The 21,247-nt window shown below is 36.0% G+C and overlaps 1 protein-coding gene across 1 annotated transcript; it reads left to right on the forward strand.

Annotated features, from left to right (window-relative positions):
* The first annotated feature begins 2,603 nt into the window (after positions 1 to 2,603).
* LOC145163948 (zinc finger BED domain-containing protein RICESLEEPER 2-like) lies at positions 2,604 to 4,510 on the forward strand. The gene is made up of 6 exons (XM_079082682.1): positions 2,604 to 2,662; positions 2,745 to 3,252; positions 3,363 to 3,572; positions 3,980 to 3,983; positions 4,323 to 4,378; positions 4,460 to 4,510. The coding sequence occupies exons 1-6, from the start codon at positions 2,604 to 2,606 to the stop codon at positions 4,508 to 4,510; spliced, it is 888 nt and encodes a 295-aa protein (XP_078938808.1).
* The last annotated feature ends 16,737 nt before the right edge of the window (positions 4,511 to 21,247 follow it).

Genomic DNA, 21,247 nt, shown 5'->3' on the forward strand with positions numbered 1-21,247 from the left:
TTTTTGTCAGGGGCTCCAACCAATTTTTAGGCCTATTTGTAGAAACACAGCTAGATCTAATGTCATGAAGTTGTACGGAGAGGAAAAGGCAAGGATGATGCATTTTTTCGAGAGTATTCAAGGTGGGATTGTAATAACTACCGACATGTAGACTGCCAACTACAAAAAAAAGGATACATGTGTGACATCCCCTAATTTCTCGGCCAGAAAAGACCGATTTATTTTATGCTTTTTAAAATCAAATCAGAGAAATCTTTATAAAAGATGTTGCGGAATTGGTCCCCAAAACAAAATATGATAAAAGTTTGTCAAAACCTTTCTTTAAGAAATATATCATTTCCTTTTATATTAAAACTTCGGGATGTCATGTTCCGATACAGATCAAAAGCATAAACAAGACATTATAAGCCTTACAACAGTTATTTATAACTACTGGCCTATAATCCATAAATCACTCATCATCATCATCCGACTATGCTCGGGGTCCACTACCTGTAATCATAAAAAGCTGAGTGGGTCAGGCTTGGAAGCCTAGTGAGCATATAGGGTTTTCAACCCACAATAAATAAATTTATTGTACTTAAACATCAATCAATCAACCAAATTACCCCAATCCCATTATCTTATTTATATCTTAAGGGTTTACCCTAGGAATCAACTATCACTCCTTCCTAAGGATTCATCCTAAGGAATAGACACAAGGTCACACCATCACTAGGGTTTATACAACAGGTGCTAAATTCATAGCTCTTATTTATTGACAGGATTATTAACAGTATTCACCCCTGTCATACATGTCAATGGGTTTTTAGAGTACTCCAAATGAACATATAGTTCATTATACCTACAGGTTGTGGGCCTGCTAGTGTTCCACAGACCATCTAGAATAGTCCATGGTTGTCATCCATACTCTGCTGAATGACGGGGGCCAACATTTTGGGTAAGTGATTCTCTCAAATTTCACCACTCACCCTCAACTCATGATCAATATTACTGATCATCTCCTTTATCCAACTCATCTTTCATAACACCCACCATTTCATCTACCCATGTTTTACCCAACATTTTTCGTAGATAAAAATACATATACAGTTTAAATTATTTAAAAACCTGTATAAATCATTCCTTCAACACCCATCTCAAATAAACAAACAATATATATTCACATAACACGTATTTTATGTAAAATACTTCATATCTATGTGTAAGGTGAAAGTAACTACACACTCACTTGATTTAATGAAAATCGGGCAGCAATTCGTTTCCTAAAACGATCGTTTCTAATAAAACCGGGAGTTTTATTGAGAAACGGGCTCTGCGAAGGGTCGGGCTTCGAAACCGAAAAGATAAATTTTTCGTGCTTCTCGGGCACTTCGTGGCATATTTCGGGTGTTAGAATCGATACCGGGGCTTCGGGGGAGGTTAAGATGAAGAAAATATGGAGAAAGGGGCTAAAAATGGCAATTTCCAAAATGTAGCCGAGAAGGCTCGCATGCCTTCTATATATAGGGGTCCGAAGGTCGGCTTAGAAGGGAAGAGTCAGCAGGCGAGATACGCGGCAGCAGGAGGCTCGGACACGTGGTCGGATCCGGAGGAGGACACGTATGCGAGGGTTCGGACAGATGACGAGACAAGGCTTCGGCTCAGATGGAGGCCTCTTAGTGGACCGGACTTCGGTCCAATGGGGAAGAAGGGTGACGACTTCAGACCAATCAGCGGTTGCCACGCAAGGCTGCGGTCCAATCAGAAGATGCCACGTGGAGGCTGCATGCGAAGGATGACGTGGCCGAAGCCACCTATGCGAAATTTCTCGGTTTTCGCACCAAAACTTCTAAAATCCATAACTTTCGCATACGAGCTCCGTTTTTGACATTCTTTATATGAACGCGTAGATAAAATTACGCTCTACAACTTTCATTTAGACTTCGTCGGCTAATTTTGACTTTAATTTTTATATTATTATTTTTAACAGACCGGGACAGGAAATCCGTTAAAAATTCATAACTTCTTCATCCGACATCCGTTTTCGTCAGACTTTTTACCGTTGTGCTACTAATGACGAGACCTTCGATTCTCGTTTAGGTCGTGTCGGCTAAAAATCACTCGATCTAAAATTCGAGTTTTTAGCTGTCTACTGTTAAGCTGAAACTTCGAAAAATCATAACTTCCTCATACGAAGTCAGATTTGGGCGTTCTTTTTATCGAACTTCTCGATTTAACGAATAATACGAGTTTCGTTTAGATTATAAAGGCTAAAAAGTAGTTTATCAAAAACTCACTTTTTACGACATTCGGCACAGTGCCGGTTTATCGCGAAACTTCGACAGGTCATAACTTCTTCGTTATAACTCGGATTTCGGCATTCTTTATATATCCGTAATCCTTGTCACGCCCACTACACGTTTCTTAATAGATATCGGCTTTATCTAAAATTTAATTTTTGACGCTCATTTTTATTCGTAATTAATTAAACCCTAATAATTAAGCATAGAACACATAATATTCACATAATTCCTTTTCATTTCTTCTAAATGAGTTACAAAGGTTAACCTAGACCATTATGTCAATATTAATGCCTAGCCTAGAAACACGGGCGTTACAACATGACAGTGATAGCCCATTTCATTGATGATTCTTGGAAATTACAAAGTCGTCTTTTGAGGTAATACTTAATTTATATTAATTTGTTTAATCTATCAGTATGCATTCTTTAATTAAATTGAATTTATTTTGTTAACTGGTAGGTTTATATATGTGTCATGTCCCCATACTGCTGAGAAACTAACTAATGTGTTGATGGATACTTTGTTGGACTGGAACATAGATAGAAAATTATCAACTTTAACTATTGATAATTGTTTAACAAATAATTGCATGATAGATTTGATGGTAGACAAACTTCCTTTTGATAGCTTGATTTTGGGTAGAAGCTTGTTTCATATGCGATGTGTTGCGCATATTTTGAATTTAATTGTGAGAAGTGGGTTGGATGTTTTTGGACATGGGATTGAGAAAGTGCGTAACAGTTGTAGTTTTTGGACAGCTACACCAAAAAGACTTGATACATTTCAAAAAAATGCAAAGTTTGAGAATGTTTCTTGTGAAAATAACCTAGTTGTTGACTGTAAAACACGATGGAATTCTACGTATTTAATGCTTTCCATGGCTTTGAAATACAAGAAGGTGTTTTATCGGTTACATCAACGTGAGCCCCAATATAAGAGTGAGCCTGATGAGAAAGAGTGGGCTTTGGCAAGTGAGCTTTGTGATAGACTAAAAATCTTCTATAATGTCACATAACTATTTTCGGGAACAAAATATCCAACAACCAACATTTTTTCCCCAAAATATGTGAAATAAAGATTGCTCTAAAGAAATGGGATACATCTAGTTTCACTGAAATAAGTAAAATGTCGGAAAATATTATTACAAAGTTTGATGAGTATTGGAAAGAAAGTCACGGGGTGTTGGCTATGGCGACGATATTGGATCCAAGGTTTAAGATGAAGGTCCTAGAGTATTTGTTTCCTATTATCTATGGAGTAGATAATGCAAAAGATGAAATTCAGAAAGTGCGTCAAATTTGTGAAGATATATATATATATATATATATATATATATATATATATATATATATATATATATATATATATATATATATATATATATATATATATTACTAGTAATATCATCCGTACTTGCTTGACTCATAACGCTTGACTCATATCGCAGATATATATATATATATATATATATATATATATATATATATATATATATATATATATATATATATATATATATATATATATATATCTGCGATATGAGTCAAGCGTTATGAGTCAAACAAGTACTGATGATATTACTAGTAATCCCACTTCTTGTCGAGATGCAGCTCCTAGAAGTTACATGGACTCATTAGATGCTTTCTTTTCATGGAATTCTTCTACTAGTGAAGTTTTTGTAAAAAATGAATTAGAAAGGTACTTAGAGGAAGGCACTTTACCCCGGATTCATGAGTTTGATGTGTTAGGTTTGTGGAAGTTAAATGGGGTTAAGTATCCTACATTGTGTTTGATTGCAAAATACATATTAGCCATTCCTATCTCCACTGTTGCTTCAAAGTCTTCTTTTTCTACAAGTGGTAGAATCGTTGGTCCACATAGGAGTAGACTTCTTCCGTCAATAATTGAAGTTATCATATGCACTTAAAATTGGCTATGGGCGGGTAAAAAAGGTATGTATGAATTTGCTTGAACCATTATTTGTTTTATTCATTTTAATATATTTTGCTTATTACCTTTATTTTTTTTCTTGGTTAGGTTGTGTTATTGATGGTGATGATTTACATTCCGATGAAGACGACGAGGGAATTGAGGTAAGATTGTTAAATTTGTCGTTTTGTATTGAATAAACTAAGATAACAATTTATTTTATTATTATTTTGTTATTTATTTAGGGAGGATATTCAAATGTCAATGAAGAGTTGAAGGAAATTAATGAATATTGAAGATGTAGTGAATTGGTCAACTTTTGGACATGTTGGTATTTTATATTTGTAATTTTGGATTTGTCGTATTTTGAATTTGTAATATTGGACTTGTCTTTATAAGATTGTAGGAATTGTTGTTGTGTAATGTTGGATTCGTAATGTTGGATTTTTTATTTTTTTTGTTTCTAAAAGATTAGGTGTAACATACACGTTTTGAAATCGTGTTTTAAGTAAATAATATTATATGATATTGAGTATTGAGTTCTAACAGATAGTTTTTACTAGAAATGAAGTAAAAATATGTTTAGAATCACTCGGAAAATATTGGAAGTCTTATGAGATTCCAATTATACGTCAAATATCGAAATTTAACGAAAATATAAAATTTGAAATAAGTAACATTTTATTATTTAAAGTTGTAGATAATTTCGTTAGAAACATTTAGGCAAAAACCTCATCGAAATCCGAGTTATAACGAAGGAAGTTATATTTAGAGCCGAAGTGCTGCCCAAATTACTATTTTAACCCTCGGTTATTTCACGGTGAGTTCAATATATAGGAACAATTGTATGTTATGTGTTATATGTTCAATGTGTTTTCCTGTGTTATTCTGGTTTTATACCTTTGGCTATGTAAAGCATGATTTGTATATTAACGGAATACTAACGGAGTTATACCTTTGACTTGAAGTGTATGACATAAGCATCACTAGGGTATTGGTATGTAGCCTCTAGCCATGCAGAGCATGTCTCGTAAGAGAATGACTTCTATTCTATAGCATTGGCTGATGGTTAGACAGGGCTGAAAGCCTGAAATCTACCAAAATGTTTAATCAGAAAGTATATGTCTTCTGTGCCATTTGGGCCGAAGCTTTATTGATGTATATCAAGTATGGAAATTGTTATGTCTTAATGATTGTATATCTTTGAATCAGATTATTGATTGATATGGAAAGTCTTTCATATGATACACATCTGCCTTTGTTGTTCCTTGTTCCCTTTGCTTCTACCATATTCAAGTATATATATATATGGCATAACGTTATATTGAATCTATTATTGAACTCACTGAGCGTCACCACTTACCCCTCTCAATGTTTAACAATTGCAGGTAGTGAGAATCCATTATAGTCATATACTGTTGGAAGATTTAGAAGAGTTTATACTATTACTTTTGTAACTGAGTTTACGTATGTATATGAATAATAGATTCCTTGGTAGTTATGTAATATACTAAAACTTAGTCGGTTTGTATCTAGTCTTTTGTAATCACACTATCAATGCAATATATTGTTTATAAATATGCATGTAGCATGTTATGTAGTGACAATGTCTTTAGTACGAAAGTTAGGGTCTTTCAATCATGGTATCAGAGCGGTGGTTTAAGTGAACTAAATTCCACGGATTGGTATTTAGACTTAAACCGTTGGAAGTTCAATATATGAACGGATTCATTAGGAGTATATGGATACAAACAATAGGAAAGACTTAAGTGGGGTATTGGGTAGTGATAAACCCTAGTATTCTAAAATATTAAGTTACTTTAAAAATTTTCAGAGAATTAGTTTAAGTGAACTAGGAATTTTGAGAATTTCTAGACTTAAACATAGATTGTTAAGGGACGATGATACGATGTGTATCTAGTATACTTTAGGTTGAATACCTAAATTGACAAGCACTAGAATATTAGAGGAGAAATGCCTTATATTCTAATATGTGCTAAATGATAAATCGATATAGCATGCCTTAGGTTGCTTACTTATATTACTATTACTTGACAAAAGTTTAAGTTCTATTGCCGACCTTGGTCTAGAAGTGAAATTCCTTTCGAATTAGGAGAAATATTAGGATATGCTAGATCGAGCTTATGCATAAAATAATTCTAGAATATGAATTTAGGAAAGCTAATATATGTTTGATAGAAACGCAAAATCCCCAGTTGAGTCTAGGAGAAATTGTCATATGTACTTGTTTGAACACATTCATGTGTGATAAGTTCCTTTGTAAAAAATTCTTGATATGGTGACATGGGGACTGCGAGACAATACTTGGGACGAGTATGAGTAAGTGTGAATAGTAGTAGAGGCCTATACTACTGGAAGCACAGGACTCACAGTTGGATCAGGGAAAGTCACAAGGTTACCAAGAAGCTAGTAATCGATTCCGTTTTTATTCGACTATGTCATTACCTTCGTTTCGGTAATGACTAAGAAGATGATTTTCGTTTAGACCTAAATGGTCGTAAAGAATCGGGTCCGACTAATATAGATATGTGAAGTGAATTGATTGGTTCAGAGAACCATGTCTCGTGTAGTGACAAAATTTCAGTCAGAGAATTGAAGAAGGAGATGGTCAGACGGAGAGAAAAATCCAAACAGTAGAAGATATGCTTTGTGCATATGTCTTGGAGTTGGTGTGCGTCAAGTGGAAACACCATCGAGGCCCAAATTATAATTAGGAAAATAAGAATGAGATAACAGCGGAATATTCCGAGTCATTTTTATCGTTATGATTTCGGGGACGAAATCCTCAAAAGGAGGAGGTATTTGTAACATACACGTTTTGAAATCGTGTTTTAAGTAAATAATATTATGTGATATTGAGTATTGAGTTCTAACAGATAGTTTTTACTAGAAATGAAGTAAAACTATGTTTAGAATCACTCTGGAAAATATTGGAAGTCTTATGAGATTCCAATTATAAGTCAAATATCGAAATTTAACGAAAATATAAAATTTGAAATATGTAAAATTTTATTATTTAAAGTTGTAGATAATTTCGTTAGAAACATTTTGGCAAAAACCTCATCGAAATCCGAGTTATAACGAAGGAAGTTATATTTAGAGCCGAAGTGCTGTCCAAATTACTATTTTAACCCTCGGTTATTTCACGGTGAGTTCAATATATAGGAACAATTGTATGTTATGTGTTATATGTTCAATGTGTTTTCCTGTGTTATTCTGGTTTTATACCTTTGGCTATGTAAAGCATGATTTGTATACTAACGGAATACTAACGGAGCTATACCTTTGACTTGAAGTGTATGACATAAGCATCACTAGGGTATTGGTATGTAGCCTCTGGCCATGCAGAGCATGTCTCGTAAGAGAATGACTTCTATTCTATGGCATTGGCTGATGGTTAGACAGGGCTGAAAGCCTGAAATCTACCAAAATGTTTAATCAGAAAGTATATGTCTTCTGTGCCATTTGGGCCGAAGCTTTATTGATGTATATCAAGTATGGAAATTGTTATGTCTTATTGATTGTATATCTTTGAATCAGATTATTGATTGATATGGAAAGTCTTTCATATGATACACATCTGCCTTTGTTGTTCCTTGTTCCCTTTGCTTCTACCATACTCAAGTATATATATATGGCATAACGTTATATTGAATCTATTATTGAACTCACTGAGCGTCACCGCTTACCCCTCTCAATGTTTAACAATTGCAGGTAGTGAGAATCCATTATAGTCATATACTGTTGGAAGATTTAGAAGAGTTTATACTATTACTTTTGTAACTGAGTTTATGTATGTATATGAATAATAGATTCCTTGGTAGTTATGTAATATACTAAAACTTAGTCGGTTTGTATCCAGTCTTTTGTAATCACACTATCAATGCAATATATTGTTTATAAATATGCATGTAGCATGTTATGTAGTGACAATGTCTTTAGTACGAAAGTTAGGGTCTTTCAATCATGGTATCAGAGCGGTGGTTTAAGTGAACTAAATTCCACGGATTGGTATTTAGACTTAAACCGTTGGAAGTTCAATATATGAACGGATTCATTAGGAGTATATGGATACAAACAATAGGAAAGACTTAAGTAGGGTATTGGGTAGTGATAAACCCTAGTATTCTAAAATATTAAGTTACTTTAAAAATTTTCAGAGAATTAGTTTAAGTGAACTAGGAATTTTGAGAATTTCTAGACTTAAACATAGATTGTTAAGGGACGATGATACGATGTGTATCTAGTATACTTTAGGTTGAATACCTAAATTGACAAGCACTAGAATATTAGAGGAGAAATGCCTTATATTCTAATATGTGCTAAATGATAAATCGATATAGCATGCCTTAGGTTGCTTACTTATATTACTATTACTTGACAAAAGTTTAAGTTCTATTGCCGACCTTGGTCTAGAAGTGAAATTCCTTTCGAATTAGGAGAAATATTAGGATATGCTAGATCGAGCTTATGCATAAAATAATTCTAGAATATGAATTTAGGAAAGCTAATATATGTTTGATAGAAACGCAAAATCCCCAGTTGAGTCTAGGAGAAATTGTCATATGTACTTGTTTGAACACATTCATGTGTGATAAGTTCCTTTGTAAAAAATTCTTGATATGGTGACATGGGGACTGCGAGACAATACTTGGGACGAGTATGAGTAAGTGTGAATAGTAGTAGAGGCCTATACGACTGGAAGCACAGGACTCACAGTTGGATCAGGGAAAGTCACAAGGTTACCAAGAAGCTAGTAATCGATTCCGTTTTTATTCGACTATGTCATTACCTTCGTTTCGGTAATGACTAAGAAGATGATTTTCGTTCAGACCTAAATGGTCGTAAAGAATCGGGTCCGACTAATATAGATATGTGAAGTGAATTGATTGGTTCAGAGAACCATGTCTCGTGTAGTGACAAAATTTCAGTCAGAGAATTGAAGAAGGAGATGGTCAGACGGAGAGAAAAATCCAAACAGTAGAAGATATGCTTTGTGCATATGTCTTGGAGTTGGTGTGCGTCAAGTGGAAACACCATCGAGGCCCAAATTATAATTAGGAAAATAAGAATGAGATAAGAGCGGAATATTCCGAGTCAGTTTTATCGTTATGATTTCGGGGACGAAATCCTCAAAAGGAGGAGGTATTTGTAACATACACGTTTTGAAATCGTGTTTTAAGTAAATAATATTATGTGATATTGAGTATTGAGTTCTAACAGATAGTTTTTACTAGAAATGAAGTAAAACTATGTTTAGAATCACTCGGAAAATATTGGAAGTCTTATGAGATTCCAATTATAAGTCAAATATCAAAATTTAACGAAAATATAAAATTTGAAATAAGTAAAATTTTATTATTTAAAGTTGTAGATAATTTCGTTAGAAACATTTAGGCAAAAACCTCATCGAAATCCGATTTATAACGAAGGAAGTTATATTTAGAGCCGAACTGCTGCCCAAATTACTATTTTAACCCTCAGTTATTTCACGGTGAGTTAAATATATAGGAACAATTGTATGTTATGTGTTATATGTTCAATGTGCTTTCATGTGTTATTCTGGTTTTATACCTTTGGCTATGTAAAGCATGATTTGTATACTAATGGAATACTAACGGAGCTATACCTTTGACTTGAAGTGTATGACATAAGCATCACTTGGGTATTGGTATGTAGCCTCTGTCCATGTAGAGCATGTCTCGTAAGAGAATGACTTCTATTCTATGACATTGGCAGATGGTTAGACAGGGCTGAAAGCCTGAAATCTACCAAAATGTTTAATCAGAAAGTATATGTCTTCTGTGCCATTTGGGCCGAAGCTTTATTGATGTATATCAAGTATGGAAATTGTTATGTCTTATTGATTGTATATCTTTGAATCAGATTATTGATTGATATGGAAAGTCTGTCATATGATACACATCTTCCTTTGTTGTTCCTTGTTCACTTTGCTTCTGCCATTTTGAAGTATATATATGGCATAACGTTATATTGAATCTATTATTGAACTCACTAAGCGTAACCGCTTACCCCTCTCAATGTTTAACAATTGCAGGTAGTGAGAATCTATTATAGTCATATATACTGTTGGAAGATTTAGAATAGTTTATACTATTACTTTTGTAACTTGGTTTATGTATGTATATGAATAATAGATTCCTGGGTAGTTATGTAATATACTAAAACTTAGTCGGTTTGTATCCAGTCTTTTGTAATCACATTATCAATGCAAAATATTGTTTATAAATATGCATGTAGCATGTGATGAAGTGACAATGTCTTTAGTACGAAAATTAGGGTCTTTCATTAGGTTTTAAGCTTTTAAAGTTATTAAAAATAGTATTTTTAGTCTAAAACAAAGCAATTTTTTAGCAAAAAAAATCCAATTTTAAGCTTATAAACCGGGGGAACGGCGGAACGGGGGCGGTACCGGGGGCGATGGAGGTAACCGGGGGCGGGACCGGGGGCTGTGTAAACGGGGGATCTGGGGGCGGGAGGCGGGGGCAACAAGTGATTTCGGGGGCGGTGGCAGCTATTTCCGCTCCCGTTTGGTCCCGTTGACATCCCTAATCAAGAGTTTGAGACCAAACTAACAAAATGTTTTTGTCTTTTTTGTATTTTTTTGTTATAGGTAGAGCATCTTTTCTTATGTTTTTTTTTGCTTTATATATATATATATATCTATATATATATATATATATATATATATATATATATATATATATATATATATATATATATATATATATATATATATATATATATATATATATAGGTAAAAGATCATAAAGATTAAAAACTCTAAGAACCATTCATTTTTATTTATAGTTAAGGTTATTTTTGTATTATTTAATATTTTGATTTTTTTAAGCTTTTTATAAATAAAAAATGAAAACAAAGACATAATGGACTTTGTGTAAAACCCATTTCATAACTTTTGATCATATAACATTCTTTCATAATCAAACAGGAACAAAAAAAAAGAACTCTCTTATCTTCTTCAACCACCTCTAATGAACACCACCACAACCATCACCACCGACGGCGACCAAACCACCGCCACCACCACCGATGACGAGCTCGCCACCGCCATCACCGTCGGTGACTGATTTCAGATTTGGAATTGTCGTTTCCCGTTCTTCGTTGCATCTCCGGTGTATAGTCGTCATCTCCTACCACCGGTGAACTACCGTGAAAGATGTACAAGCTCCAATTGATTCCAGATCTATGATTTTCAGCTCAGATCTACAATATTCGTCTCTAGATCTATGATTTTCTACTTCAGATCTATGAAGTTTAGGTGAGGATCCATCACAAGCATCTCCTTCCAGATCTGCTTGGTCTCCACCTTCTTTCAGATCTGTGGTGCATGCTTCATCGTTTGTTTTCTGGTATCCGACTTCACCAAAGCAAACTCTAAGATCTGAAACCAAAGAAGTTGTTTTATAGTCAGATCTAAAGAGAAAATATGAAAACTCGTCTTCTCCTGGTGGCTGCTGGTGGTTCCACCGCCGTCTCCTCTGTCGATAACATCATCACTATATACTCCCCCGACGACTTTTGCTACCGTCATCTCGTTCATCGACATAAATTACCACCGCCTTCTCTGATCTTTGTAAATCACCATATAGGTATCAGGTCTCACTAGATCTACATCATATCTCACTAGATCTACATCAGATCTAGATCTTAAAACCACCTCCATAAATTAGATATTGATCCAGAAATCACCACCACGAACCACCACTAGAAACAACTATTGATGTCGTCAGAGAAGTAAAACCGACCACCACTGCATGCTCTGTCGTCACTAGATCTGGATTTGAAGTCGACAACCAACGAAAATCAGGTATTTTTTTAACCTGTTATGAATGTGATATCTGAATTCCTTTATTAAATTTTGAATGAGAGTTTTGAAATGTACTATTAAATTGTGAGTTTTTATGGTGCATACAAGTTGTTTCATTAAAGGCTTCAACAAATCAGATATGTTTTTAAGTTGTGAATATTATGAATAAATGTCAATCCTGAATTCTTTTAATAAATTGTGAATGAGAGTCCTGAAATGCTCTATTAAACTGTGAATTTTTATGATGCATACAACATGTTTGATTAAATGATTCAACAAATCAAATATGTTTTTAAGCTGTGAATATTGTGAATAAGAGTCAAATATGTTTATAAGCTGTGAGTATTGTGAATAAGAGTCATGAACTGTTTTATTGTACTGTGAGAAAAAAAAATTATATATTGTATGGTAAAATTCAGACGGACGCCTGTGGCTCTGATCAACAAATTAAAAAAAATACTTTTTTAAAATTCTGAAAGTTTCATTTTCATATAAGATTTTACTGATGTATTAGGAAGTTAATAGTTCTTCTTTTGGTGTTTCACACGCTCTCTATCTCTTCCTTAAGTTAGTAGTTCTTATTTATCTTTTATTTGATAAATAGATAATAGATGCAATAGTTTGTACTTTATATATTTTTTTGACAAAATTGCAAAATTGGTCCCTGTGGTTGGCAAAAAAATATGGTTTTGGTCCAAAAACTTTTGGTTGTGCACCAATGGTCCAAAACTGGATATTTTTATTGGTTTTGGTCCTTATCTACTTAAAAAGACTAATATACCCTTTATATTTGTATTTTTAATTTTTTTAATATTTGTTAATGCTTTTACTGAATTAAAAATAAAGAAGGGCCCACCCCCCTCTCTCTCATCTGGAAACTCGAGATACAAAATCAAGCACTTATATACACACAATCAAGAACATAAACTCCCGTTCTTTGTTCTTCCTCCCTGCAACCCAATCCAACCACCCCACAATTTCAGTTTCCCTTCTCCTTTTTTTGAATCCATGGAAAAAAGAGCAATGGAAAAAGACAAAGCTGGTGGGGAACAACATCATTCTTTGTTGGTGTTGTAATGAACTTTCACCTTCCCTCCAAATCCAAAAAATTGGAAATCAAAATCGAGCAACAGATGTAAGCAAACATGATTGGGGCGAGTATTTTCATCATCGATCAAAAGGTTCAAAGATTAATCTTTCGCTTCTATCTAGGTCTGATACGTCTTACTGGTCCTAACCTCCCTCATACCTCCAATGTTAGTTAGAGCCATGGAAACGAAGAAATTGTAAGTCGATGCCATCTCACAAAAACCACCACCACACACTACCTTTCAGCCACCATACACTAGATTTTTGTGTATGTGTTCTCATCCTTGTACACATAGTGGCAGTGAAGTCTTTTTCAGATTCATCCATGTAAACATAGTGGCAAAATCATAATCGAAGATGGTTGAGGGTGACGGTCCTTCTTCTCCGGCGTCGATGTATGATATGGGAAAACAGGGCTGGCGACGTAGATCTGAGAAATGGCAGCGGCATATAAGAGAGGGTCGGAGATGGCTATAACACAAACCCCAAATCGTAGGTAAGGAAGCAGTGAGGGCTAGAGATTTGGATGTTGGCAATTGGGGATTTATAGGTGTCACACCCCCCCCCCCCGAACCAGACGGCGGAAAACGTCCGGGGGCTTGTGCGTGACTTCATCTTGTAATATCATCACAATTGTATATAATTGAAACAAGACAACACCATCATCATACATATCAAAATACAACCAGCATTGTTTACATCAAGTACAGTATCATAAATTCCATGTCCAATATATTTAATGTATGATGATAACAAAATGTAACAAATTCCACATTTCCTGCTCACCTTTCCGCTTAACGATTCCCTGAGAATACAAGTTATTTTGAAAACGTCAACATATATAATGTTGGTGAGTTCATAAGCATGTTTGAATGAAAAGTTTTGTATTGTTCGTAAAACACCAGAAAATCCGATATTTTCTGTAAAAATGGTTTGAAAGTGATGTATCAAAATCAGGTATTTATGCATGTGTGTTTACCGTTTTTGGAATGTATATAAAATGTAATCCGAATAAAAATCCTGTACTTTCTGTTGTAAGTAAAAGGCATTGTTTAGCTGTGTATTTCCCCAGAAAATCCTATATTTTCTATCTATAAAAGTGTTGTGGTCTCAACCCTAAGACCAAATATCATTGTATGTATGTTTTTGTATCAACAAGATTTTATAGGTATTCCATAAAATTATGTTGGAGAGGATCTCTATGTGAGCCGTTTTAACCATGCTTGATTATGACGAATTCGCCTGTCATGGCGTCCTTAGGCGCCGGTTTGATTTACGGTATGGTTTGTCACCCTAGACTGGCCTAGTCTAACTGCAGCGAATAGCTCAGGTGTGGGGTGTCAACCCGTATAGATCTATACACAAACTCTCGCTCTCCCTCCAGGAGACTCTGGTTATAACTACAGGCTACGATCGTACACTCGAGAGGTGTCAACCGACATGTCTCACTAGCATCCTTGACTGAGTTTACGTGAATATTATATTATGTTATATACTGTTTACTTGTATGTTTTATGTTTGAAAAGTTCAACGAGTATGTATATGAATGTACGAGGCCCAACAGACATGTAGAAGGACCACTAAGGCCCAGTAAACATGTAATGTATTGTTTAGGTACAATAAGCATGTATATGGGCCACTAACGCCCAATAAACATGTAGTGTATAATCCAGGCCCAATAAGCATGTAAATGGGCCATTCAGGCCCATTAAACATGTAATGTATAATCCAGGCCTACTAAGCATGTAAATGGGCCACTAGAGCCCATTAACATGGATTATACATGTTAGGCCCAATAAACATGAAAAGTTACATTTTTAGTCCAATTGTATGTAAGTGGATATTTTTGGCCCAAGTAAATATAAATTGGTGTTTTCGGCCCATTAATATAAAATTTACATTTTCGGCCTATATATATATATATATATATATATATATATATATATATATATATATATATATATATATATATATATATATATATATAATTTACATTTCCAGCCCCTTTTTAGATAAAATGACATTTTCGGCCCAAATTCAAATAAAGTGACATTTTCAGCCCCTAAAACCGTAAATTTACCTTTTTGGCTCAAATTTGTGTTAAAGGACAATTTAATCCATAAAATTCGTAAATTTATAATTTAGGCCCTTTGAAAACCGTGAAGGCCCATATTAAGACACATTATACGAAATTTAACACTTTTGGCCCTTTTTAAAACCATAATGTCATAAAAACCCATTTTTATACAAAAATGACTCCTTTGGTCCTAGAAAAACCATGAATATCATAAGAGGCTTCGTCTTTTTGTTTTCCTGTCAAAATGGTCCTTTTTCAAGATTTTGTTTAGTTTTTCAACATTCTTAACTTGTTTAGCACTTTTATCTTATGGTAAGTTGTACAAAGTGTTGTAGTTTCCAAATATTGTCAAGATCTATGAAGTTCTTCACATAATCACAACATATAACTTAGAAAACACACATAAACATGCACAAATACATAGATCTAGCACATAGCAACTTGTATCCTCCCCCAAAACATAGCAAAACCGAAAAACAAGGGGGTATGAACTCAATTTGCTTTGAAGTTTCGATTTTTGATGAAGAATGAAGTGAAGATCAAGTAAGAACTTACCAAGGATGATGATCTTGATGAAAAACCTCTTGAAACTACACACAAAATCTCGAAAACTTAGAGGAGGAAGGAGGAGTTCTTGAGAGAGTTTTTGAGAGATTTTGAAAGAAAGTGGCGAGGGTGAGGGATGAGGGTTCGGTCGAGAGTAGAATAGAGTACATGCCTTACAATAGATGATGTTGGGATTCAAATGGATGGTTTTGATTGAGCATAGAGCATGATGATCACTTAGAGTACATGCCTTACAATAGATGATGTTTACATGAGAATAGAATTTCCTAGGTAAAAATGCTAGTTGTGACAATAGGTGGAAGAGAAGGCGGAGCTTCGGCTGAGGATTTGTTTGTCTGCCTTGGGTATCGCTGGCTGTTGCAATAGTCACGTGGGCTTTTGGTATTCCACTTTCACCTTGGCTCAAGTGAAACACTTGCCCACGTAAGTGGCGATCTCTGCCTTCATATTTGTCCACCAATAATGCTGCTTTATGTCCAGGTACATCTTATCCGAACCCGGATGAATGGAATATCGCGTCTTGTGGGATTCGTTCATGATCATTTCTCTGAATCCCCCAAGTTTAGGGACCCAGATTATGTTCATGAAATAATAAGCTCCGTCCTCCTTGACTTCAAAGTTCTTGTCCATCCCACGCAGTGTCTCATTTGTGACGTTCTCCGGTTTCAATGCATCTGTTTGGGCTTCCTTGATTTGTGAGGTTAGGTGGGATTGGATGCTTATTGATAATGATTTTACCCGGTGACCTGAGTATTCTTTTCTGCTCAGGGCATCGGCTACCACGTTAGCCTTACCCGGGTGGTACTTGATCTCGCACTCGTAATCATTTAGCAGCTCAACCCATCTTCGCTGCCTCATGTTTAATTCTTTCTGATTCAGAATGTGCTGGAGGCTTTTGTGATCGGTGAAGATGGTGCACTTTGTACCGTAGAGGTAGTGCCTCCAAATCTTTAGGTCGAAGACCACAGCTCCCAGCTCGAGATCATGATTGGTGTAATTTACTTCATGCGTCTTTAATTGTCTGGACGCGTAAGCTATCACCTTTCCACACTGCATGAGCACACAGCCTAACCCTTGATTCGAAGCATCGCAGTAGACTAAGAAATCTTCGGTTCCCTCTGGTAGGGATAGCACCGGTGCACTACAAAGGGCTCGCTTCAGGGTTTGGAAGGCGACTTCTTGCTTTTCCGTCCATTTGAAAGATACACCCTTTTGTGTCAAGGCCGTGAGGGGTTTGGCTATCTTGGAAAAATTCTGGATAAACCTTCGGTAGTAGCCTGCAAGACCCAAGAATTGACGGATTTCTATTGGGGTTCTCGGGATCGCCCAGCCTTCAATGGCTTTGATCTTGGAAGGATCTACGTGAATCCCTTCCTTACTGACTACATGACCAAAAATGTTTACACTGCGGATCCAGAATTCGCATTTGGAAAGCTTTGCATAAAGTCTTTCAGCTCTTAGGGTTTCCAAGATTTGACGGAGATGTCGACCATGCTCTTCTTTGCTCCGGGAATAGATAAGAATGTCGTCGATGAAGACAATCACGAATTTATCAAGGAATGGGCGGCATACTCGATTCATGAGGTCCATAAATGCAACGGGGGCATGTGTTAGACCGAAGGGCATCACTACGAATTCGTAATGACCGTATCGCGTTCGAAAGGCAGTTCTAGGAATATCCTCTTCCCGAACTCAGAGTTGATGGTAACCGGATCTCAGATCTATTTTTGATAAATAACTAGCTCCTTGAAGTTGGTCATATAGATCATCAATTCGTGGAAGTAGGTACCGATTTATGATGGTGAGCTTGTTTAATTCCCTATAATCGATGCACATTCTGAAGGATCCGTCCTTTTTCTTGACAAACAACACCGGAGCTCCCCCGGGTGAGAATCTTGGTCGGATGAACCCTTTGCTCAGCAGCTCGCTTAATTGGCTGGTTAACTCCTACATTTCGGCGGGAGCTAACCTGTAGGGTGATTTGGCAATTGATGTGGCTCCTCGTATTAAGTCGATTCGGAATTCAACATGTCTTTCTGGGGGTGAAGATCTTCTAGAAATACATCCGGGAAGTCACATGCCACTGGAATGTCCTGAATGTTTACTTCCTCTTTGGTCTTATCCACCACATGAGTGAGGAATGCGTAGTTCTTCTTGTGTAGACACTTTTGTGCCTTGATGCACGAAATAAGACGAAGATTGGCTCCATGTTTATCACCATAGATTATTAGGGTTTCGTGATTGGGAAGATGAAGGCAAACAGCCTTCTCGCAACACATAATATCAGCATGGTGGGGGCTTAACCAATCCATACCGATTATCACATCAAAACTCCTAATATTTACTGGCATCAAATCTATTTGAGAAGAGTGATTTTTTAGTGTTAATGTGCACCCTACATAGACATCTTTCTGTCATGGAATGGAAAGATGTTAAGTATCCAATGTACTCAGTTTCACGATTTCTTGGTTATAGCACAGTGTCAGGGATTCAGTTGTGTATAAGTGAGTGAATGCATACAATCAAAATGTAGTAAAAGAAATAGAACACATAGCAGATCACAACATCACGATAAAAAATATATATCATTTTCACTAGTAATAACCATTTTAATACAGGGAAAATTTGCCTAAAAGGCATACAGTACATAGGAAACATATGATCTGACAGCATGACGACCCTATGAGTAGTGTAATCACTTAAACATATGGTCGATAGTACATAGAGTAATACATAAAAGGAAATCATAACGATAGTACATGAACGGGTACTAGTTGCGACGGGGTGGGTCTGGTGGTGCTGTCGACGAGGTGGATGCGCCCTGAAGTCTAGCCAGGTGGCGCTCGGGGTCCCGAAGCCGGGTTTCCAAAGCTGTCTGGCGCGCCTGGTAGTCCATGACTACCTCGTGTTTCATCCTCTCTGTGCGCTCCATTGCGGCTCTCATGGCCACCATCTGGCCAACGGTCGCCTGTGCCTGCTCGTCGATATCGCGTGTCCTCCTCACTATCACAGGCAAGGCTTGGTCGTCGGGTCCACCGTGACTCAAGTCGTAGTAGTCCCGGTTCATACCAAATGGGGGTCGCACCCCTTACTGGCGGCTCCATATCCAGATATCGTGTGCCCATGGGGGCGTAGGACCATTGGGGCCCATCCCGTATGGGGGGACCCTGGCCATGTACGGAGGATTGATGACTTCGGACCCCGTGACCGAATCATCTATGTCGCGACCCTCTGCCTCATCCTCGTCTGAGTCGGCTACCGGTTCTGCCGGTCTTTCCATGGACTCCTCTTCTAGTTCTTCCTTGGGTTCTAACCATCCACCATTTCCCTGATTAGGGAAATAGGGATCTCCAGGATGATGAAATGCGGCCATAGTGTCTGCACGAGGGGTGAAAGACATTGTAAAAAAATTCATGCATATAGTATTTCCAAAATACTCCTATAGTATTTTAATTATTTGTGTTTGAATTCCTTAGAAGTTTTGGATACGAGGTAAGTTTCTAGGTCCATTTCCCGCCATGATTACCCCCAAACACATGTTGGTCATATTTTGAATAAATATACTTGATCAGGCTATATTTATCCCCAATATGACTACATAACTGTTCGGGTTTAATCACAGTGTTCCATTTCCTCCAGAGACTTTTAGTGTTATAGTTTTAATGCAAACCTAGGTATTCATTTTATTCAGAGTGTTTTAGTCCCATTGTATTTATAGTTGCATATCAAGTATGATTAGATATGCCAGTTCACTATAAACAATGCTCTGATACCAATCTGTCACACCCCCGAACCAGACGGCGGAAAACGTCTGGGGGCTTGTGCGTGACTTCATCTTGTAATATCATCACAATTGTATATAATTGAAACAATACAACACCATCATCATACATATCAAAATACAACCAGCATTGTTTACATCAAGTACAGTATCATAAATTACATGTCCAATATATTTAATGTATAATGATAACAAAATGTAACAAATTCCACATTTCCTGCTGACCTTTCCACTTAACGATTCCATGAGAATACAAGTTATTTTGAAAACGTCAACATATATAGTGTTGGTGAGTTCATAAGCATGTTTGAATGAAAAGTTTTGTATTGTTCGTATAACACCAGAAAATCCGATATTTTCTGTAAAAATGGTTTGAAAGTGATGTATCAAAATCAGGTATTTATGCATGTGTGTTTACCGTTTTTGGAATGTATATAAAATGTAATCCGAATAGAAATACTGTACTTTCTGTTGTAAGTAAAAGGCATTGTTTAGCTGTGTATTTCCCCAGAAAATCCTATATTTTCTGTTTATAAAAGTGTTGTGGTCTCAACCCTAAGACCGAATATCATTGTATGTATGTTTTTGTATCAACAAGATTTTATCGGTATTTCATAAAATTATGTTGGAGAGGATCTCTATGTGAGCCGGTTTAACCATGCTTGATTATGACGAATTCGCCTGTCGTGGCGTCCTTAGGCGCCGGTTTGATTTACAGTACGGTTTGTCACCCTAGACTGGCCTAGTCTAACTGTAGCGAACAGCTCAGGTGTGGGGTGTCACCCCGTATAGATCTATACACAAACTCTCGCTCTCCCTCCAGGAGACTCTGGTTATAACTACAGGCTACGATTGTACACTCGAGAGGTGTCAACCGACATGTCTCACTAGCATCCTTGACTGAGTTTACGCGAATATTGTATTATGTTATATATTGTTTACTTGTATGTTTTATGTTTGAAAAGTTCAACGAGTATGTATATGAATGTACGAGGCCCAACAGACATGTAGAAGGACCATTAAGGCCCAATAAACATGTAATGTATTGTTTAGGTCCAATAAGCATGTATATGGGCCACTAAGGCCCAATAAACATGTAATGTATAATCCAGGCCCAATAAGCATGTAAATGGGCCACTGAGGCCCATTAAACATGTAATGTATAATCCAGGCCTACTAAACATGTAAATGGGCCACTAGAGCCCATTAACATGGATTATACATGTTAGGCCCAATAAACATGAAAATTTACATCTTTAGTCCAATTGTATGTAAGTTGACATTTTTGGCCCAAGTAAATATAAATTGGTGTTTTCGGCCCATTAATATAAAACTTACATTTTCGGCATATATATATATATATATATATATATATATATATATATATATATATATATATATATATATATATATATATATATATAATTTACATTTCCAGCCCCTTTTTAGATAAAATGACATTTTCGGCCCAAGTTTTGTAAAAATAACAGTTTTGGCCGAAATTCAAATAAAGTGACATTTTTAGCCCCTAAAACCGTAAATTTACCTTTTTGGCTCAAATTTGTGTTAAAGGACAATTTAATCCATAAAATTCGTAAATCTACAATTTAGGCCCTTTGAAAACCGTGAAGGCCCATATTAAGACC

The sequence above is a fragment of the Lactuca virosa genome, chromosome 3 (genome assembly GCF_052849685.1).
Source record: "Lactuca virosa cultivar CGN04683 chromosome 3, Lactuca_virosa_CGN04683_v6, whole genome shotgun sequence".
Lineage (NCBI taxonomy): Eukaryota > Viridiplantae > Streptophyta > Magnoliopsida > Asterales > Asteraceae > Lactuca > Lactuca virosa.